The sequence below is a fragment of the Ranitomeya imitator genome, chromosome 3 (genome assembly GCF_032444005.1).
Source record: "Ranitomeya imitator isolate aRanImi1 chromosome 3, aRanImi1.pri, whole genome shotgun sequence".
Lineage (NCBI taxonomy): Eukaryota > Metazoa > Chordata > Amphibia > Anura > Dendrobatidae > Ranitomeya > Ranitomeya imitator.
This window is the reverse complement of record NC_091284.1, coordinates 574,594,567-574,618,820: the sequence shown is the minus strand read 5'-3', so window position 1 is coordinate 574,618,820 and position 24,254 is coordinate 574,594,567. Positions and strand designations below refer to the sequence as shown.

At 42.6% G+C, this 24,254-nt stretch overlaps 2 protein-coding genes across 2 annotated transcripts in view; both read right to left on the bottom strand.

Moving 5' to 3' along the window:
- The window catches only part of PCCA (propionyl-CoA carboxylase subunit alpha), a 791,250-nt gene that overhangs the window by 243,656 nt on the left and 523,340 nt on the right, over positions 1-24,254 (bottom strand). Inside the window, exon 19 of the mRNA XM_069757971.1 lies at positions 13,929-14,031. Coding sequence (XP_069614072.1) covers positions 13,929-14,031 — 103 coding nt within the window. The remainder of the gene's footprint in view (positions 1-13,928; positions 14,032-24,254) is intronic.
- LOC138671490 (F-box/LRR-repeat protein 17-like) lies at positions 699-2,293 on the bottom strand. Its single transcript, XM_069759665.1, is given in 3 exon segments — positions 699-1,249; positions 1,251-2,084; positions 2,137-2,293. Coding segments are annotated over 3 exon segments (1,302 nt in total). The 3' UTR covers positions 699-938.

Here is a 24,254-nt window from a genome sequence, read left to right as displayed (position 1 = left end):
ATCAGACCGTGTTCCTGCACAATCAGACACAGCCATTACATAGTACACAGAAGGGGCACATTTATAAGATTATCTCAGCGCAGTAACTTTTTTTTTTTTTAAACACATTCAGTTGTGGAACTTACTGTTATTACAAGATCTATTGATTTAAATTAACTTTTTTCATTGGAAACCCCCTTTAACCCCTTCATGACCCCAGCTTTTTTCGGTTTTGCGTTTTCGCTTTTCATTCCCCTCCTTCCCAGACAAGTTGTACTTTTGAAAAACATCATTGATTTTACCATATCGCGTACTAAAAACAGGAAAAAAAATTCCAAGTGCACTGAAACTGCACAAAAAGTGCAATCCCACACTTGTTTTTTGTTTGGCTTTTTTGCTAGGTTCACTAAATGCTAAAACTGACTGTCCATTATGATTCTCCACGTCATTACGAGTTCATAGACATCAAACATGTCTAGGTTATTTTATATCTAAGTGGAAAAAAAAATCCAAACTTTGCCCAAAAAAATAAAAATTGCGCAATTTTCTGATAAACGCAGCGTCTCTATTTTTCGTGATCCTGGGTCGGGTGAGGGCTTATCTTTTGGGTGCTGAGCTGTCATTTAATGATACCACATTTGTGCAGACACGTTCTTTTGATCGCCCGTTATTGCATTTTAATGCAATGTCGCAGCGACGAAAAAAACGTAATTCTGGCATTTCAATTTTTTTTTCTTGCTACGCCGTATAGCAATCATGTTATTCCTTTTTTATTGATAGATCGTGTGATTCTGAACACGGCGATACCAAAAATGTGTATATTTGATTTTTTTTGTTGTTTTATTTTGAATGGGGCTAAAGGGGGTGATTTAAACTTTTATATACGGTATTTTTTTTTTCATATTTTTTAAAACATTTTTTTTTAACTTTTGCCATGTTTCAATAGTCTCCAGGGAAGGTTAGAAGCTGGTTTCAAAGTCTTGTAGTACAGTAGTGAATGTGATGTGGGGATATTGTTGGACCAGTTGCTTCACTGTAGCTTCAATTACCTGATCACATCTCATCAAGCCAAGATATCGTATAAATTTGCTGCTCTGTGCAATCAATGTGGCTCCTTGGTCAGTAATCTCTTTACACCATCCCACGTCCACGGTTTCTATAGTAGTGCTGTATCGACCGATGGCTATCAAAGCGTGATCTGTGATCTTGCACGTTACTAAGTAGAGCTCCTTCAGGCTTCGGCCTTCCTTTGCAATAACTTCTACACACCAATTTGTTTTCTTGCATGTAAATTTTTTTAAGTTTGGGACAACCTTTAGCAATAAGAACCATCCCTTCATCAGAGATCTTGTAGCACTGTCCAAAATGTATGTCTCTCAGATCCCTGCACCTGGAACCCAGCTGCTTGATTGCCTCATCGGTGAGCCGATCCTGGTTGCCAACATGAACCTTCTGTAACACGGCACTATGAGTGGCCATAGAGATGAGTGAGGAGTCAGACAGCTGCTTACACCGGTAGGCGGTGTACTTCACCAGGCCGGAACATTTGGCCGCCACCATCTCAACCCCAGCATTTGTCACATTTAGACAGTCGGAATTGTTGAGTTCTGTAATGTTCCAAAACCTGAAAGCTATTCTTTCCAATATGTCATCTTTAACCTGACTACAACTGCTGAGGTCCAGCTGCTTCCAGAACTGAAAGTCCAAGCAGAGATCGCGCCAATATTTACATACCAAAGACACACAAAGGCAACGCTCATTCAGAGAGAGGTGAGAAAATATCTTCAGTAACAGTGATGGAGGCAGCTGGTTAATATGTAGCGGCTCATCCTCCACCTTGTGAGTGTCAGGGTCAGCTTCCCTATGTGTCTGTGCCTGATCCTGGGAACAGGAGCCAAGAGAAGATGCAGAGCAGCAGATCGGAGTCATGGAATGCTTCTGTGCTGCTGTGCCGGGCTGTGGGGGCTCCTCTGTTGGCGACATGCCATCTTTTTCCAGTGCTGGATTCCCTGGAGACAGCTCCTCCGCAAAGGGCAATGCTAGATCCAAGGTGGGCTGATGTGTAAGCTCTGCGGTGCTGGGATGCCCACGATCACCTGTGTGCACTGCAGGATTTACCCAATAATTTGATGAAGGTGGGACTTTGGGGCAGTTTACAAGGGGTGCCAGTATGCTCTGCAGGTTCTCCAGTGCTGGGGTGCCCCTGATCTTCTGCAGGGGTACATCGGAGCATCTTACAGGGGGTGCTGGGCTGCTCTATAGGTCCCTTAGCGCTGCAGTGCCCCTTATCTCTCACTGGGGTACTATGGGGCATCTTATAGGGGGTCCCAGGATGCATTGTAGTTTCTCCACTGCTAGGGCGCCCCTCGATCCTCCACTGTTGTACACACAAGCAGCTTACAGGGGGTGCTGGGATGTTCTGTAGGGTCTCCAGAGTTTGGGTGCTCCTGATCCCTGTCTGGGGTACATCTTGGCAGCTTACAGGGGGTGCTGGGCTGGCTCTCTGGAGCTGGGGTGCTCCTGATCCCCAGCTGGGGTACATCTTGGCAGATTACAGGGAGTGCTGGGCTGCAGGGTAGCCTCTCCGGAGCTGGGGTGCCCCTGATTCCCGGCTGTGGTACATAGGGGCAGATTACAGGGGGTACTGGGTTGCTGGGTAGGCTCTCCGGAGCTGGGGCACTGGAGCTGGGACACTGGATCTGGGACACCATTCAACACATACCAAGAAGAGCAAGGACAGTGCTCACAAGAGCCTAACCAGCAGCCCCTTTAATCTGCCCCTATGTTCCCCAGCCGGGAATCTGGGGCACCCCAGCTCCGGAGAGGCTACCCAGCAGCCCAGCACCCCCTGTAAGCTGCCCATCTAGGGGGATGATCCCAAGAGAGGGAGAACAATAAGCCACATGTTTAGCGAGTGAGCTGGCACGGTGACGTCGAGGATCTGTTGTTGAGGTCCTGGTGCCCATGTATGGATGGTCCTATGGAATTTGGAGATCAATTGCTGGCTGGAGCTAGATAGAAGTGCTACAGTCGTGGAATCCATCTTCTGGAGGAGCGTGGACTGTGACTACAAACTATAATGGCAAGAGCTTCAAACGCTGTGGTAAAAACTGAAATCTGGGGAGACAGTGGACATAGCCTGGTACGGGGGCAGTGGAACTACAGGCCTCGAGTCGTGATCTTGTGGACTGAAGGCATTGTATTTTGACCATCTAACCGTAAATGTTGTAAGAGCGTGAATGTAAGCAATAAAAAATAGTTGCATCATTATTCTGCCTAGGTGATTACTACAACCCACAACCTCAGATCTTCACAGGCCCGTTGGCGCATATGATGGAATCGTGTTGTGTAAGGGGCTTAGACACAAGCCCCGACGAGATCCCTGAACGTGGGCAAGAACGCAATGTGAAAGGGGACTAACACCATTCAACACATATCAAGAAGAGCAAGGGCAGTGCTCACAAGCTTACAATCTGTGAGGAAATAAGGGAGACACAAAAGTTAGATGGTAAAAAATGATTTCAGTGTATGGTTCAGCCATTAACACATTAAATAGGGTATTCAAATAATGCTGCATGAATCAGTCATCAGCCAGTAGCTGTGCAAGTACAGATACTGGCTAAAGTAAGGTGAGGAGATAAGCCAGTATAAAAAATTTTGTTTTTAGAACACGCTTAAAACTGTGGTTACTGGGAATCAATTAAATTGCATAAGTTCATTTGAAAGAACTGGTGCAGCATAAAAAAAGTCTTGGAGAAGGGAATGTGAGGTTGTGATTATTGAGGTTGTTAGTCTCAGGTCATTAGCGGAATGGAGAGAATGGGTAAGGTGTAGTGATGAGCGAGTGTACTCGTTGCTCGGGTTTTCCAGACCATGCTCGGGTGGTCTCCGAGTATTTATGACTGCTCGGAGATTAAGTTTTTATCGCCTCAGCTGAATGATTTGCGGCTACTAGACAGCTTGATTACATGTGGGGATTCCCTAGCAACCAGGCAACCCCCAAATGTACTCAGGCTGGGTAGTAGCTGTAAATCATTCAGCTGCCACGATGAAAACTAAATCTCCCAACACTAACAAATACTCGGAGACCACCCGAGCAACGAGTACACTCGCTCATCACTACTAAGGTGATAAAGATGAGGGAGGGGTGCAGAACTATGTAGAACTTTGTGGGTGAAAGTGAGAACTTTATATTGTACTCTAAAGCACATAGGCAACTAGTACAATGACTGGCACAGGGTAGAGGCATCAGTGCAGCGGATGGACAGTAATATAATTCTGGCTGCTGCATTCAAGATCAATAGGAGAGGGTTTAGAAAAAGGGAGATCAGGTAGTGGAGAGTTGCAATAGTCCACATGACAATGAATAAAAGCAACAGTAAAAGTTTTTGCATTGTCAAAAGGTTAAATTCTAGAGATGTTTTTGAGGTGCAGGTGGCATGAGAAAACGAGTGATCAGATGTAGGGAGTGAAGGAAAGATCTGAGTCAAATATAACCCCAAGCAGCATGCATTCTGCTTGGGAGTTATGGTAGAACCACACACGAAAATGGCAATATTGGGTTATGAAGTGATACCTCTTTGTCTTGCTTTATGGTACAATTGAGTAGACTATTTGTTAAAAAAATAAAGAAAAGCTATGTTAAAAATATAAGATGACTGCCAAGCATAAAATGTTTGCCACTCAGCTTTTTTTAGAACTTATTATAAAGAAATGGCGGCTTGCAAGTTTAATTTATTGAATTGTTACTTCGGACTACCTGAAAAAATAGCTGTAACTTAATTAAGAGACAGAGACAGTATAACACTGAAATGCAGCCTGTACATACTTTGGTTCATGAGAGGTCTTGAAAATATCCACCGTTCGTATCCAAGCATGCCAGCATGTGTTGTTCCATATTGATGAACATATTTTGCAGGATGTCTAGGTTCTCAGCCTGAATTTCTCGCTATATGTTCTCTCGGAGTGCCAGTAATGTTTGAGGCATGTTAACTGTACACGTCACCTTTCAAATGGCTCCAAAAAAAAAAAATCAAAAAAAAAATCAGGGGGTGTTAAATCAGGCAATCTTGGTGGCCACAGTCCCTTGGCGATCAATCTCTCATCAAAAACGGCTTCAATACATGGTTTGCACGGCAGATTTCAACCTCCAAACTTCTTTATAAACTCACTTTAGCACCTCTTTATGGACTCTGTTTTACAATAAGTTTTCACAATGAAAACATGCTCCTCCAAACCGTATCTGTACATTGTTAAATTAAGAAGGAATTCTGCAGAATTGAAATGCAAGCACCAAAAAAACTACCAATGGGCAGAAAGGCGTGCACCAATTCTATGTTGTAGTGGAGATAAACAGCGGGTCGACAAGTCAGCAAGAAAACTCGATGCAACGATGTTTTTCGTCGCTGTGGTTTATTGTTCTCTCACTTACCATGAACCAAAGTATGTAGCAGTCCAAATTTCAACATGGGCAACCATCTCTTAGAAATTATAGCAATATTTCCAGGTAATCGTTATTCTCTAGTTCTTTATTGAGTAAAACTGAAAATTATTTGTAAAATCAAACAAATGTGCAATTAAAAATCCTTTGATCTTAGGAAAATTGTTTAACTGCTTGTTGTTTAGGTTTCCAGCCACCTTGCAGTCTATAAATGGTGTGCGGTCTCCTAGACAAAGAGTGCAGTGCGTGCAAGCTTCATGGTATAGAGCTTGTAAGCGTCGCATAATTGCTGGATCCAGCCAGTGTCCATGCCACTACACTCCTCCATTGCTGCAGAAGCAAAGCTGCCTATTGTTCCAGCATAATAGAATGAACAATTTGGGCCAGAGGCTCAATGATACCACTCGTCTGAACAGTCAACCTATCAGCAGCACGAAAGCTCCCGGGCAAACCGGAAGAGCAGAGACAGGGGAGCAGTACTCTCCTGAAATTAAATGTTGAGAGAACCATCTGAAAGTAAAATTTGATTGATGTTTGTACATCTATGTTGTATTTTTAATATGTATTTTCTGTTGAAAATAGTAATATTTAGAATAAATAGCTACATATAAAAGGCATAAAAGACAAACAATAGGCATTTCATTTAGTACATCCTCTAAATATGACAGAATCCCAAGTGAATATTTAATATGAATGAGCACAGCATTGAATGGAGGAGAAACCCTACAAAGTAAACCTTTTGTCCCAAATGATCTTCTACCATGAAAAAAAAAAAGGAGGCGAGATATAAATTAGGAAATCATGTAGTCTAGGGGATAATTCTGAAATAATCAGCTGCTACCAGATCAAAAAAGGCTTAACACATCAATAGGAAACAATTCACAAGAAAAAAAAAAAAGAACCTTTTTCATCTTCATCAAAACAGAATGTAATGACTACAAATGTCTTGGTTTTTACATTCTTTAAAATTGTAGATCGAGGGAAAAAAATTCACCCCTGAGGCAGAATTCCACACCATTACTGCAGATTTGTGTAAAATTTTAAAATACTGTTGAACGGATATTAATCATGAAAAAAAAATGTCTCTCAAGTACTCATTTGTACACATCAGTAAGAAAATAAAGGCATCATCCCTTTCTAACTATTCCACAACCATTACTTTTTGACAAGTCTTTTCTTCTTTATTCCGATGGCTAGCTCTCCTACTCCCTTCAGACATGGAAAGGCTTTACGCATTCTTTTGATTGTAAGGGGGACTAGATAAAGCTCTTTGAAATTGGATTTCCTCAAGGAAAAACACAAGTACTAGTTAAAAATAGAACAAAAACTGGTAAATAGTACAAACAGATGACACCAGTCTTGATGTTGTCTTCATTAAAGAATAGTGGCAAAAAATGAAACCATCTGTGCAACATGCCATTACTGTTTTAGATTTCAAAAGTTTTTTTTTATGATCAAGAAGAATGACACACTTGTGATTAATGAAATATGATCCATTAAAAAAGAAAACTAAGCTGAAAATGGGATTTTTTTTGTAGGTGTTTGCTATACATTTTTTTTTACTGAATTCAATCCAATAGGATGATGCGTCTACATCTTGTTCAATGTGTGGATTATTACATTTGTAAAACATAGATTGTTAGTCAGCGACTCTAAAGTGTCTGCAGACCTTTCCTCAACAGAAGATGCTGGGACAGAAGGCTTAGGCATGTAAAAATTAAACATTCCAGATTGTTTGTCCATACAATGTTGTCTATTAACTCAAAAGCTTCAAATCTAACAGTTACAAAATGCACAAAAACCTATGTTTCTAATATATTACACTAGCAGTAACCCTGAAGAACTTATGGCATGGCTGGTTTTGTAAATATATCCTTGGAAACTGCAGCTTTAGACAGACATTTGTTTATATGTTAGGAGCGAGCAATTCTCCAGTACACTGGTGGAAAGGGCATCATTTGGGATGCAGTTTGTGTTTTTTTTAAGAGAACACTGTGTGCACATTTTTTAGGTTTCTTATAAGCTTGAAACATCTAAAGATGTTAAAGGTCAATATGAAGAAAGATGCATTCTGTCTTTGAGTTTTTCATTATTATTATTATTTTTTTTTTACACAAAGAATTTGACATAATAAGACGCTCCTCAGGCAACAATGTCACAATTCTTTCTGATGTTCCAGAAATAATTCCAACAGCAGGCTCATCGATTAGGATGTTGAGGACTGGACTGATGCAGATAATTACACAGTTTTTGTTGAAAAGTTCACTGATGAGCAAATGCTTTGGAAAGCTTTAAATCCGGAAATATCACAAGCTGCAGAACAAGAGCAGACACAAAGAAATCCTCAAGGAGCCAAGTTCCCCTAGTTTGCAAAGTGCACAGAGAAAAATTTGTCATAAAACTACAACACACATTCACACATAGCCAATGTAGCCAACACACATTTTCATGCTCAAAAACTTTTTTTTTACAATGTTTTTTCCAATATTCTTGTACATGATCTAAGTTATGTGATTGGAAAAAAAATGTTTTCCCTTCTTGATTGCTTTGGTTTGGACTTTGGCCTATGATACTAGACATAACACTACTGGACATTCAACTCTGAAATATCTAAGACAATGCCATGTAATATAAAACATTAGGTTAGCAATATAGGTCATAGTACATCTCCATAGAATATTTTATCTATACCTAATAATTTTATTGAATAAAAAGTACAGAAGCCTGAAGCATCTTTTCTTTTGCATTATATCAACAACTCGGCCTTCAAAGAATAATGGATAAAACATAACTATACTGCATCTACCACAAGGACACCAGTGAGATCGGAGCAAGGCAAAGCTAAATAAGGAGTTCCAAAACCCTTCCAAATATAAACTTTACTGCTTCTATGATCTTCAGAGCAAATCTACACCTTCCCAATCCTCCTTCCACATCAGACTTCCTGTATTGAGGGTGGTTTCACATTTGCGTTTTTTTTTTTTTTTTTCATTTTTGCGGTAAAAAAACGCAAAAAAAAAACGCATGCGTTTTTTCCCCTATGTTTAACATTAAAAACGCATGCGTTTTTTGTATGCGTTTTGACGCGTTTTTGCAACGCATGCATTGCTGTCTATGTAAACGCATGCGTTTGCATGCGTTAAAAACGCATGCGTTTTTTAAAAAAAACCACACCGATAAACCACCCCACACCATAAAATTGATAAAGGGATCCTACCCCTAACCCTACCCCTAATCCCTTTAAGGGTAGGGTTAGGGGTAGGGTTAGGATCCCTTTAGGGTTAGGGTTATGATCCCTTTAGGGTTAGGGGTAGGGTTAGGATCCCTTTAGGGTTAGGGGTAGGGTTAGGATCCCTACCTCTAACCCTAGCTCTTTCTGTTTATAGTGGGTTTTTTACTTTATTTTGATGATTGGCAGCTGTCACACATTTATCTGCATGCGTTTAAAAAACGCGAACGCATGAAAAAACGCATGTAAACGCGTCAAAACGCCGCGTTTTTTTTCACCACATGCAAAAACGCATGCATCAAAAAAACGCAGCGTTTGCACGCGTTTACATGCGTTTTTTCAGCATGCGTTTTTTTTTAAAAAAACGCATGCGTTTTGAAACGCAAGTGTGAAACCAGCCTAATCCAATAATGCTGCTATTAGTCCTACTGAGACGAGTAGTTCCACAAGCAATACTGTCATGACTTTCTCTTAAAGAACAATGTGACATCCCCAAAAAAACAATCTGTGCTTATTTATGCATGTAATATTATACCTTGTAGAACCTGCTAAGCTTGGGACTACCTAACCTCATTCTTTACTGACTTTTTAAATGTAACATATTATGTTAATATGCTGCCATCATTTCTCTGCAATCAAACTATTTGCAGACAATGCATAATGGCATATATCGCTAATATGCAACAATATTGCAGATTATCAATTATTTTTTAGAAAATGTCATCAGGATGAGACAAGAGAGACTTAAAACTGTTAATAATAATAATCATTATAATTATCATCATCATAACAATAACAAACTACTGAGCAAAAGAATTGCAGGCTTAAAATCTCTGAGAAAAATTAAAACTAAATATCATAAAAATGTCAAATGAGAACCAATACAAGATCCTTCACTTCTGGTACCACACTCCTGAGCTCCTACTTAAATGAGATTCATCTATGTCCCCCTTATGTTGGAGATGTGCCTTGTTGACAGGATCTATCCCTATTCTGGGACTGTTCCCTGATAAGACCATTCTGGACAAATGTATAAACTGATTAAACAGGTCCATGATTTAGACCTATCATTAGATCCTCAACACTTTTTAACCAATATTTTACAGCAGAATATATGTAAAATAATCCTTAGACTTATCCTACACATATTGACGGCTGCAAGAGGTTTTATAGCTTCTTATTGGAAACAAACCTCCATCCGTCTATCTATGACTTCGACACTAGGATTAAAGAGATCAGAAATGTTGAATATCGCACTGCCCTGAATGAAGAAACAGTCAAGAAATTCAACCTCATTTGGTTCCTCTGACACCTTTTAGGTACTTCTGAGTATTTAGGAAGCTTATGAACTAGGTCACATATCTCCCCTCACCCCTTAACACCTTTACTCCTCTCCTACTATCCATTTGTATGTCTCATGTGTATCCCTATTTTTAGTTTGATATATAAATATATATATAAATATACATATATATATATATATATATATATATATATATATATATATATATATATATATATATATATATATATATATACACCGTATATACTAGAGTATAAGCCGAGATTTTCAGCCCAAATTTTTGGGCTGAAAGTGCCCCTCTCGGCTTATACTCGAGTCACGGTTGCGGTGGGGTCGGCGGGTGAGGGGGTGAGGGCGCTGAGGCATACTTACCTAGTCCCAGCAATCCTCGCGCTGTCCCTGCCGTCCCACGGGCTTCTGTGCTGCAGCTTCTTCCCCTCTTCAGCGGTCACGTGGGACCGCTCATTAGAGATATGAATAGGCGGCTCCACCTCCCATAGGGGCGGAGCCGCCTATTCATTTCTCTAATCAGCGGTGCCGGTGACCGCTGATAGAGAAAGAATCTGCAGCACCGAAGACCAGCTGTGACAGGAGGGGACAGCGCGAGGATCGCCAGGACTAGGTGAGTATGTTATATTCACCTGTCCACGTTCCAGACGCCGGGCGCCGCTCCATCTTCCCGGCGTCTGCGCTCTGACTGTTCAGGTCAGAGGGCGCGATGACGCATATAGTGTGCGCGGCGCCCTCTGCCTGATCAGTCAGAGCGGAGAGACGCCGGGACCGGACGCTGGGAGCTGCAATCAAGAGAGGTGAGTATGTGTGTTTTTTTTTTTATTGCAGCAGCAGCGGCCATGGCACAGATTTATGTGGAGCTCTATGGGGATATATGAACGCTGCAGAGCACAGTATGGGGCACAGCTATGGGAGACATGAACGGTGCAGAGCACTATATGGGGCACAGCTATGGGAGACATGAACGGTGCAGAGCACTATATGGGGCACAGCTATGGGAGACATGAACGTTGCAGAGCACTATATGGGGCAGAGCTATGGGAGACATGAACGGTGCAGAGCACAGTATGGGGTAGAGCTATGGGAGACATGAACGCTGCAGAGCACAGTATGGGGCAGAGCTATGGGAGACAAACGGTGCAGAGCACAGTATGGGGCAGAGCTATGGGAGACAAACGGTGCAGAGCACAGTATGGGGCAGAGCTATGGGAGACATGAACGCTGCAGAGCACAGTATGGGGCAGAGCTATGGGAGACATGAACGCTGCAGAGCACAGTATGGGGCAGAGCTATGGGAGACATGAACGCTGCAGAGCACAGTATGGGGCAGAGCTATGGGAGACATGAACGCTGCAGAGCACAGTATGGGGCAGAGCTATGGGAGACATGAACGCTGCAGAGCACAGTATGGGGCAGAGCTATGGGAGACATGAACGCTGCAGAGCACAGTATGGCATAGCTATGGGGCAATATGAACAGTGCAGAGCACTATATGGCACAGCTATGGGGAAATAATGATCTATTTTTGTTTTTGAAATTCACCGGTAAATGCTGCATTTCCACCCTAGGCTTCTGTATCAGTCCGTCATTGTTAGTTTGTTTACTGTATGTGATATTTGTAACTTGTATGTAACCCCTTCTCATGTACAGCACCATGGAATCAATGGTGCTATATAAATAAATAATAATAATAATACTCGAGTAAATAGGTTTTCCCAGTTTTTTGTGGCAAAATTAGGGGGGGTCGGCTTATACTCGGGTCGGCTTATACTCGAGTATATACGGTGTATATATATATATATATATATATATATATATATATATATATAAAAATTTGAATATCGCCATATTATGATACATGTATACCCCAAAGCTGATTTACTCTATTTTCATTGTAATCTGTCAGGGTACGTGGCCAAGATCAGGGACAGCAGCGTTTTGGAAGCAGCACACTTGTCCAAACCACTACGTTCTACGACACAAGCACTGTGGTTGAGATTTATAGAATGCCCATACCCATTGCACTTCTATTTGACGCTGAGTAAACTCATCTGCGGTGCGGATTTACGAGCCACAGCATGTCAGTTTCTGTTGAGAAGAAACAGATTTACGAATTTACATGTGTGATTAGAAAGCAGCACTTTGGACCCAGCAAAAATACTCTGCTTCCAAAGAGCTGCTACTTCCTGATCGTGGGAACGTAACCTTAATCTTTATTCCTTCACCCCTCCACCCCCCCACCAAGTCTGCTTCTTGTTGAATATGAAAGTAATTCAATAAAAAATACAATTATTAAAAAAAGATGTCAAATGATACTTTGCTTTATAATTAGGTGCTCTTGTCATAATGGTTGCCAACTCAGCTAAGCAGGTAACAGTCTTAACCTTCTCCAGTCTCGTGGCCCTGCTCTAAGCCAGTCAACAGCAACATTTGTCCAGAAAAGTCATTAAAGGCTACCTTATACACCAAAATCAAGGCTGACTGCTGAAATGCTCAAAGGTTAACTACATTTAGACAATACTAATCCAAGTAAAATCTGGATTAATGCAATATATTGAACCTGGCATAATTATAGTGTATTATGCATATGACTTCCATATTAATGGTATAACAAAACATCTTAATCAAAAGGCCACACTATGCTTCAACTAGTCATCAGTGGATTTGGTTACTAAATGATCCCTTATAGAACAAAGCTACATTTTCTCAATAATAACAGTTGTACAAACAGAGAAACCAACATCAAAAAGCTGCGAGACAAGCAAACATAAACACCCTTTTTCTTTGAAGGTGCCCGTTTGAAGAGAAGTATTTTTCGTTATTGGCGGGTGAAATGAGAATTCAGCATTGAGAATTGGACCTCCAATCCCTGTGAAAGACTAATTAAATCCATGTGAAGATCTGTGCCTGAAACACCTTCACACATTAAAGGAGAAGCTACTAGTTACGCTTCTGAGTTGGCTGTAACAAAATATTTGGTCACACATGATGCACGTTCATACTGCAGAAGTAAAAAAAGGGAAAGAAAACCTTCAGACACCAATGTAACTACTGATTTTGCCATCAATATGGGACACAGGAGTTTTAACAAATGCATCATCAACAGTTTAATTTATAACGGAGATCCTCTTTATATTTATGGCCGTGAAATATATGCATCTATCTTTATAATGGTCACGAGACGGTTACTAAACCATTTCATCATAAGGTGAAACAGAGCAAAGTTGTAAAACAACTGATTACATATTACAACTATACTGCAAACATTTTTAGGAATGAACAATTTTTGTGATCAATAAATATCTAAAGAACAAACAGCTAGATCTTATTCTGGCTGGTAGCTGTTACATCAAGCACCTGCCATGGATGGCTTAAGCATACCCAAAGCCTTAAAGTGGTTGACTACTACCTTTTCAATGTTGACCTCTTAATATGATAGGCCATCAGTATCTGTCTATTGGGGGTGCGCCACCTAGCACCCTTGCCGATCAGCTGTTATCAGCCATGGACGTGATTTTCTCGGATGCTGCTGGAACACAGCAGCTCCGTCATTTCTATAGTAGCCATGACCGGACACTGCTGCTGAGTCCCGACACATCAGAGAACCAGCCAATGCCAATAATGGCTGATCGGTGGGGTTGCTGGGTATCACGCCCCCACGGTCAGATATTGATGACCTATAAAAGGACAGCATGTCACAGTAACTACCCGCTCACCACACTGTTATTACACACTACGGGACGCAGAACACTGACTATTTGCTAGTTTACTGCAGGGGAAGTGTAGAGTCAGTTCAGATATAAGAATGACATAATTGAAACCGGTCTCTTCAGCTAGCCATTAAACGTAATAGATAACATTTTGCACAGATCATTTCCCTAAAGATTCTCTTTACAGTAAATTTTTTTTTTTTAAACATTTTCTCCGCAATGTTACCAATAACTGATCGGTTCTAAAATACTTACAGAGAAATGATCCTTTAACGTTTTAACCCCGACGGAGTGAGCAGTATCATATAGGAATACAGACAGGTCCCAGCTTGTCACATCATTCTTAGCTACTGGAACTCTAGAATAAAGAGACAGTGCGGTTCCATTAAACATTATTAATTTGGGGTCTTAAAAGATTATAAAAGAAACATACTAATTAATTCATAACAACCACTAAGCAAGAGCGTCATTACTGGTAATACATATGGTATGAAATATTTCTGCATAAATACAGCAGTTATTATTGAAATTCCAGGCATTGTATAGCTGCCACCGTAATACCTGTTACCTGTAAATCAGACTATAGGCAGATTAGAAGCATCATTATACTGGCCAGTTGTATGCGAGACCATCAAGGAACGAATGTGTAAAGTACGTATTTAAATATAAATGAACACTAAGATATCAATTGTGCTGCAGATAAATGGCAAAAAACAGTTTTAATCACTCTTTTGACAGGCGAGACTGGAGCAAAGTGCATAGTATCCTTGACAACCCTTGAAGTCACGGTTGTGCGTTGTGCACCTGCTGAGCCTTGCGTAAAGGTGTCTGGTAAGCATTGGGATTGGATCAAGTCCGTCATCTGTGGTCAGTCTCCTCTAATGTGGAGACATGACTATTCAGTGACACCTCTTAGCATCTCTTTTGGATTAGAAAGGCTGAGATTGGCTTCAGGGTGAAAATGATTACAGTATTTGCTGTGCTGAGGAGCATACAACCCAGACAAGAGTAATGAATCTTAAAGGGAACCTGTCACCCCGTTTTTTTAGATTGAGCTATAAATACTGTTAAATAGGGCCTGCACTGTGTGTTACTATAGTGTATGTAGTGTACCCTGATTCCCCATGTATGCTGAGAAATACATTACCAAAGTCGCCGTTTTCGCCTGTCAATCAGGCTGGTCTGGTCAGGTGGGCGTGTTCACAGCGCTCTTTTCTTCCCCAGCTTTCCGTTGGTGGCGTAGTGGTGTGCGCATGTCCAGAGTTCCGACTTCCCTGCGCCCACGTGAAGACACAGCGCGCGATCTGCACTGTAATCCCTTGCATCGGTGGGGGAGGCCATCTTCCTGGGGCCGCGCGTGCGCAGATGGAGTGCTCTGCTGCACGGGGCTTCAGGAAAATGGCCGCGGGATGCCGCGCGTGCGCATTAGAGATCACGGCGGCCATTTTCCCAAAGCCGAGTTTGCATCTCGGCTTTGGGAAAATGGCCGCCGCGATCTCTAATGCGCACGCGCGGCATCCAGAGGCCATTTTCCTGAAGCCCCGTGCAGCAGAGCACTCCATCTGCGCACGCGCGGCCCCAGGAAGATGGCCGCCCCCACCGATGCAAGGGATTACAGCGCAGATCGCGCGCTGTGTCTTCACGTGGGCGCAGGGAAGTCGGAACTCTGGACATGCGCACACCACTACGCCACCAACGGAAAGCTGGGGAAGAAAAGAGCGCTGTGAACACGCCCACCTGACCAGACCAGCCTGATTGACAGGCGAAAAAGGCGACTTTGGTAATGTATTTCTCAGCATACATGGGGAATCAGGGTACACTACATACACTATAGTAACGCACAGCGCAGGCCCTATTTAACAGTATTTATAGCTCAATCTAAAAAAACGGGTTGACAGGTTCCCTTTAAACTCTACGTCTACTCTTCCATCTGAATAACAATTTTAATAAATCTGTATTTACAGAATGAAGCATCCATTTCTTCATCTAACCAACCTCGATAAAAGGAGGAGGAACACTGTGAACTAGAACCATCCACTTCTCAAATATACAGTTCAGCTATTGGACCAGTCATCGCTGGAACAGTTGCTGCAAATTGGTCCATTTCCAGGAGGATTCCCATCCTGTAATGTGACGAATACCTCTACAACAGGTTATCACGCTACGACTGGTGGGGGATGATTTTTCTTTTCGCTAGTGTCAGTCTCTGGATATACAGCAACCAGTTCCCTACATAGATGACTATCTGAAGCATAATCATGCCGGAGAAGCAGCGCCAGTCATAATGTGATGGCATACCACAGCCATGTACCAACATTTACTATCCTAAAGGTACCTTCACACTGAACAATTCAACAACGATATCGCTAGCGATCCGTGACGTTGCAGCGTAATGGATAGCGATATCGTTGTGTTTGACACGCAGCAGCGATCTGGATCCTGCTGTGACATCGTTGGTCGGAGCAGAAAGGCCAGAACTTTATTTCGTCGCTGGATCTCCCGCAGACATCGCTGATTCGGCGTGTGTGACGCCGATTCAGCGATGTCTTCACTGGTAACCAGGGTAAACATTGGGTTACTAAGCGCAGGGCCGCGCTTAGTAACCTGATGTTTACCCTGGTTACCAGTGTAAATGTAAAAAAAACAAACACTACATACTTACATTCCGGTGTCTGTTGTGTCCCCCGGCGTTCTGCATCCCTGCACTGTCAGCGCCGGCCGGCCGTAAAGCACAGCGGTGACGTCACCGCTCTGCTTTACGGCCGGCGCTCACAGTGTAGGGAAGCAGAGCGCCGGGGGACAGACACCGAATGTAAGTATGTAGTGTTTGTTTTTTTTTATATTTACACTGGTAACCAGGGTAAACATCGGGTTACTAAGCGCGGCCCTGCGCTTAGTAACCCGATGTTTACCCTGGTTACCAGGGGACTTCGCATAGTTGGTTGCTGGAGAGCTGTCTCTGTGACAGCTCTCCAGCGACCACACAGCGACGCTGCAGCGATCGGCATCGTTGTCTAGATCGCTGCAGCGTCGCTAAATGTGACGGTACCTTTAGGCTATGTTCACACATTGCATCTTTTTAATGCAAATTTTCAGCTGTGTTTATAGTACCAGCCAAAAATCAATACCTTGGGTTTTGTAAAATGCAGCATATCACTTTTAGCATTTCTTACGCATTGAAAGCAATGGGTGGTGTAAAAAATGCTGAAAAAAACACATGCATCATTTTTCGCTGCATTTTTTGAGTCAAAACCTGAAGTAGAATCAGGTTGTTTTTTTTATACACTAAACTTTATCAGCATAAGAGAAATTTACCATGACAAAAATGCAGAAAAAAAACGCACCAAGAACTAAGCAAAACCTTCTTTTTTGAAACAAGTTTCTTACTGCCAAGAGAGCAGGTTTTGTCTGTGGAAAAAGCATAAAAAATGCAACTTGTGAACATAGCTTAAGAATGAAGATAACTCTTCAATAAGCATACACAGCTTTTAAAAAGAGATGTCCCAAACAGCGGTCCCAAGTGATCTCATGTGCAATACATTACTTCATACAGAAAAGCAATCAGCCAGCTAACATACACAGGTATAGTGCACGGACTAGTTCTGGTGGAATAATATCCATCCAGGCTATTGGAAGAGAAGCATCTGTCCATTTGTTTGGATTCAAACTACAGTGCTTTATAACAGGAGCCTGTACAAAGTTGAGAACAATAGTTTTTTTTTCACTTAATTGGTCTAAAATAATTTTTGCAGTTGGGTTCCATTAAACACTTTGCATGGTATACTGCTGGCTGTAACATTTTTATTTATATACTAGCTGAAAAGCCCGGCGTTGCCCGGGCATAGTAACTAACTGTGGTTAGTTATAACAAATTACAATGATTATATTGCACATAAAAACATTTCACATCATATACTCAAAACTACAGATTTGCAACACAAATTAACTAAACATTTACCTAAGTATTGATAGTATTTTATTTTCAACTCATTCAATAGCCTTTTGGATAAACAACATTTTTGGTTTTTCCTTCCGATGCAAAGATGAACAGATTTTTTGGCAGTTCCAACTCTTGAACAGGCCACGTAAAGTTGACCATGAGAAAAGCATGGAGATTGAAAATTGATCCCTACTATCTTCAAGGACTGTCCCTGAGCCTTGTTAATGGACATTGCAAATGCCAGTTGAAGTGGAAACTGGAGGCGTTTAAAATCAAAAGCCAAATCAGAAGAAATGAGAGGAATTCTTGGAATGAAGAGGTCCTCTCTCATTTGGCACATCCTGTTGCTGAGCTGTGTATCTAATCCTATCCTGTGTGATACCGTCTGCTGAGCTGTGTATATAATTCTATCCTGTGTGATACTGTCTGCTGAGCCATTTATCTAATCCTATCCTGTGTTACTGTCTGCTGAGCCGTGTATCTAATCCTATCCTGTGTGATACAGTCTGCTGAGTTGTGTCCCTAATCCTATCCTGTGTGATACTGTCTGTTGAGCCATGTATCTAATCCTATCCTGTGTGTTACTGTCTGCTGAGCCGTGTATCTAATCCTATCCTGTGTGATACAGTCTGCTGAGCCATGTCTCTAATCCTATCGTTTGTGATACTGTCTGATGAGCTGTGTATCTAATCCTATCCTGTGTGATACTGTGTGCTGAGCCGTGTATCCAATCCCATCATGACACGCGTTTTGGAATTACTTCCTTCGTCAGAAAGGAAGTAATACCAAAACGCGCATCTGGAAGTGCGCGTGCCGGGACTGTGACGTGACTTCAAGGTATATACCATAGATATTGATCCCATTGGAATGCTCTGGATTTTCTACTTGCACTATAGCTTATTTGCATTGCACTTGATTAATTTTTTTGCTCTCACATTGAGTGACTTCCTATTACACCTTGCACCTCACAGATTAAGCAATTTACACATTGGTTTTTATGAGTTACAATTATTCACATATTTTTAATTTTTTAGATTAATTTTTTTTAGAATAATTCTCTTGGGATCGTGTATCTAAACTATCTAGTATTCCTTCAACATCTTGTATGTTTTGGGCCATCATAAGTACACATTGTTGTAGCATTAACCCTTTTATCTGATTTTTACCTGTGCACAGGCACTTTCTTTTAAACTTGTATTAATAGTATCTTTGCCATATATATGTAAATAAAGGTATTTTTCTCTAAATTTGTTGTGGTCCGGTATTTATATTTTAGTCCTTAAGTTGGGGAAAGTTCCTCTTTTGACTTCAATTGAGTGGTTTCCACTTTTTTTCTTGGAGTACACCTGGTAATAATATAAATATATATATTTTTTTTTAGCTTTTAGTACTCAATATTTTTGGGGTTCTCAGGTATACTTCTATTGTATTTATTGTTAATCATTTTTATATATATAGATATTATAAAACTGCAAATAGCTGTCGATTGGTGTCAGTGTGGTTCTCGGGGCAAGGTCATGAGACACACACTGATGGCACAAAATACCACTCAAATACGCAGCTCTTCCAATGGTAGACAATATCTTTAAAGGGAACCCGACAGCTGATACATGTTACAAAAAACCAAGCCACAAAAAGAAACTAGTCGTACAAGCAGGTCCCAGGTGTTTTCTCCTGGCCTGCTGCACTGGAGTGAGACACACAGGAAGATACTCTTCATTCAAGGTGAGAGGCCCGGGAGAAGCCTCCGGGTACTGTCTGTCTGACCAATTGTCTTTCATGTGGCTTGGTCCCAAGCAGCATTTAAAGTATGGTTTTCTCTGAAACACCTCCAAAGTTAAAGGTGCGGTCCACTACTAACTAAACTAAATGTTTGGCCCTGGCAAAACAAGAAAAGCCTATACTCACCTCCCATGCTGGCGCTGTTCCAGGGGTGTCAGCACTTGCGGTCCTGGAGCTCTTGTGCGGTGTTGTGACATGTGGTGCCTGGTGCCCAATCAGCACTGGGATCATCTGCAGCCCGGACTTCATTTTCCTGTTCAATCCATACGAAGGCGGAGACAGTGATGCCAGCGTCTATTGTGTGCAGGGGTTACGGGTCACAACACCACTTAAGAGCTCCGGGACCGCGATAGCCGACATTGCTGGAACGGTGCCAGTACAGGAGGAGAGTATAGCTTTTCTTATTTTATTGGGGACAAACATTTAGTTCAAGAAGGAGTTGTCCTAGTAGTGGACAACCCCTTTAAATATACCTGGCTAAACTCATACTGCCAGTGTCTGATACACGCTGCCTTTAAAATGATTCACTACGGACAGGTTTAAGACTAAAACATGTCAAAGGAGAACCTTTTCTGGATCTCAAACTGTGTTCCTAATAAAACCTTGAAGTTTTATTCTTGCTAATGTTGAACACTTTTCATATTATTTGGATCTAAAATTATCATAAAACCTGAAATATCAGTAATTTTCAGCAACAATAAAATAATGTACAGTTTAAAATACTGACGACAACCATGACCCATTAATCTATTACCTTGGCTCACAAATTTGAGAGGTATCTAATATAGAGAATAAAGTTGATGGACATTGTCACCAAGATCATGTTAGATTATTACGCCTTGGACCAATATCAACCCAACAAACCAATAGTGCAGGTATTCAAATACCGTATATACTCGTTTATAAGCCAAGTTTTTCAGCACATTTTTTGTGCTGAAAAAGACCCCTCGGCTTATACACGAGTCATTGTCTCAGAAAGACAGCAGGGGAGGGGCGGAGCAGCGGGTCACAGATGCAAGAGCCGACGGCTGCGGCTAAAGACTGTGCTCGCTGCTAAAGAGAAATGAATATTCACTGCACTGGCAGTGCAGTGAATATTCATTTCCCTTATAGCTCACACAGATACAGCTGCAGCCACCAGCTTCCAGCAGCGGCCAGGCTATCACGGATGTCCACTCATTAAGAAAATTAATATTCACCTCTCTCAACCCCCATAGGCGTGGAGTGAATATTCATTACCTTAATGAGCGGGGACACATGATCGATCGGCCGGAAGAGCTGCTGGCACCGGAACGAGATGCAGCGAGGGCACACAGGGAATGTAAGTAGGATGTTTTTTTGTTCTTTTTTTATAGGAACCATGTATTCAAGGACAGGGATGGAGAGCCATGCATACATGGATAGGGGATAAAGAGACATGCATACAGAGATGGGAAGCCATGCATACCCGGCTCATACTCGAGTCCGTAAGTTTTCCCAGTTTTTCGTGGCAAAATTAGGTGCATCGGCTTATACTCGGGTCGACTTATACAAGAGTATATCTGCTAAGTTCATTTTTCCAATAGCTTTAAATGTGATAAGTGCAGGATGTAACATGTTATAGGAAACCATCAAAGCTTTTAGACATTTTTTTAATACACCGTATTTTTCGGACTACAAGACGCACTTCCCCCCCCCCAAAAAAGGGGGAAAAATAGGGGGTGCATCTAATAGTCGTAATGCAGGCTTACCCGCAGTGGTGTGGTGGCGGTGGCAGAGGTGCGGCAGCAGAGGTGTGGAGATGAAGGGGCGCAGTGAGCGGGGTCCCTTTCACCGGTGAGATGATGCAGCAGCCCGGTAAGCAGCAGAGCCGGGTGAATAATGTTGTTATCGGTGGTGGCGGCCATCTTCCTGAGGCCATGCATGCGCAGATGGAGTGCTCTGCTTCCCGGGGCTTCAGGAAAATGGCCGCCGCGATCTCCATCTGCGCACGCGTGGCCATTTTCCTGAAGCCCCGGGAAGCAGAGCACTCCATCTGCGCATGCATGGCCTCAGGAAGATGGCCGCCACCACCGATAACAACATGATTCACCCGGCTCTGCTGCTTACCGGGCTGCTGCATTATCTCACCGGTGAAAGGGACCCCGCTCACTGCACCTCCTTATCCCCGCACCTCTGCCGCCGCACCTCACTGGTGAAAGGGACCATGCTCACGCCAGGCTGCTGCATCATCTCACCGGTGAAAGGGACCCCGCTCACTGCGCCTCCTCATCCCCGCACCTCTGCCGGTAACCACTGCTGCAACCCTCCCATGGACACCAGGCCGTGGCGTCGCCCACCTAAGCAGGAAGGGACCCTGCTCAGGTGCACGCCGTACCGCATCACCCCACCTCTGCTGACACCATGCCTCCTGTGACCCTGCTCTGCCACAGCCAACCCTCAGGTAAGATACTGTAAATTTGGACAATAATACGGACTCCCATCTTATAAAAAAAATTTTTTTTCTGCAATTTTCACCCCAAATTTGGGGTGCGTCTTATGGTCCGGTGCGTCTTATAGTCCGAAAAATACGGTACATGAAATGGGCTCTCTTTTTTCTGGACTTCTGTGATAAACTCTGGACATTGAGATATATTCCTTTCCTCAAAATGATGTCAGTTCCTTAGTTGAATTAACACAGATCGAAGATGCACCCCAGAGATAATGGGTGCATTAGAACCCTATGCATTCTCTCAATGGCAAATATCCCTTGCAAAACTCTTTAAAAGTCAGGTTTCTAAAAAGGTTACAGAGTCCCAGTTGTCCAGCTTTTCTTAAATCCCAACAAGTCGTATGTTGTTTCTTCTGAGTTTATTTTATTTCTGAGTTTATTTTCCAGATCATCTGTTTTATTCAAGAGCATGCCTATATTCTATGCATTCTTTTGGATGATAGCGAGTTGAGCTTCTATTGTAATCACTCTACCTTCAGCTTCTTTCATCCTCTCATTCACCCATTGTAGATCTTGTCTCATCAGGGGCATATCCATTAAGTCCTCCCATGTATACTTTTAAGGAAGCTAGGATATTATTAGAGTGAAACTGTCGCAAGTACATCACATATAGTTCGGTCTTCTTACAGAGAGTCACCATCTCCATTTCTCAATTCAAAATCTACCAGTCCACTGTGACTGTCGTCAGGCAGATTTACAGGAAAGGCAGGATGGGCAGGGCCGGCGTCAGCACCAGGCGTACCCGGGCAAATGCCGGGGCCCTGGCGAGACAGGGGGGCCCATTCAGGGCTGGCGTTAGAGGCAGGCTGCCCGCATGCGGCCCCTGAGGCAGGCATCTGCGGTCCGAGGTGCACGACTGAAGATAGGAGGCAGCACGGAGCTCTGGGACTTTTGCAGCTGCTGGAGGGCCGCCCACAATCCATCGCCATGGATACGCAGAGCAGAGCAGTCACTTCCGACCGTCCAGTGCCCAGAGAATGAGCCGAGCGTCCCCAAGCAGGAAGTGTGCAGCACCTGCCACCTGGCTGGAACAAAGGATTGCGGGGGGATGCAGACCCTGGCTGGGAGGACAAGGTATGGGCTCTTATATACTGGCTCGGCTGTGTTATATACTACGTGGGCTGCTATATACTACATGGGCAGCTGGGCTGCTATATACTACGTGGGCTGGGCTGCTATATACTACGTGGGCTGGGCTGCTATATACTACGTGGGCTGGGCTGCTATATACTACATGGGCTGGGCTGCTATATACTACATGGGCTGGGATGCTATATACTATGTGGGCTGGGATGCTATATACTACGTGGGCTGGGCTGCTATATACTACATGGGCTGGGCTGCTATATAATACGTGGACTGCTATATACTACGTGGACTGGGCTGCTATATACTATGTGGGCTGGGCTGCTATATACTACGTGGGCTGCTATATACTACGTGGGCTGTGCTATATACTACATGGGCTGCTATATGCTATGTGGGCTGCTATATACTACGTTGGCTGCTATATACTACATGAGCTGCTATATACTACGTGGGCTGCTATACTACATGGCTGTGTTTATATGCGATCATGAATCGTGGTATGTGTTAAGGGGGGGGGGGGGGTCACTGAGACTCTTTCGCCCGGGGCCCACAAAAACCTGGAGCCGGCCCTGAGGATGGGCATTACTGGAACAGAACAGGATGGGTATTACTGGAATTGAAAAGAGTGCCATCTCAGGTCCCTGGAGAGGCACACACAGGCAAAGTGTTCCAGGCGAACAGCAACGTCCAATGCTCTGTCTTTATCTGATGATTCCACAGGTGCCACTACGTTAGATAGTCCAACTTCACAACCCGCTCTGTTTCCCTGCAGAGTCATTGTACAGGTTTCCATTCCCACAACCTCCTTCTGGTCACCAAGGTCGACAGGGATAACTTAAAGAGGTGTTTTCAGATGGATATGGCCAGTTATTAAATGATGACATCATGACAGATGAAGGATTTTAGCAGCAGCTTCTGTGGACACATCTGCTCACATCTCTTTGATAGTCATGTCCCCCAATACTGGTTATTAATTTGTTGCAAAATCACCAAATGCTTGTTTGGCTTTGGTCTGAATTTATCTTCACTATCAAATAAACCATGATGATGTTATGAGTGGGTCTTTATCAAATCCCATATTACGTCCAGCAACACAATATAGATACATATAAATAAATATAATAAAGTCTCATTTCGCTTTAATTTGGCAAAAATGTATATGTAGTTGTATTTTATTAGCAGTATCGCTATATGACTAAGAGAAGAATATTTTTAAGTCCAAGGTTCAAATAGAGAATACAAATAAAACAGATTTAATAGTCCATAACAGTAATACAGTGCTCAAAAATGTAAACCTCAT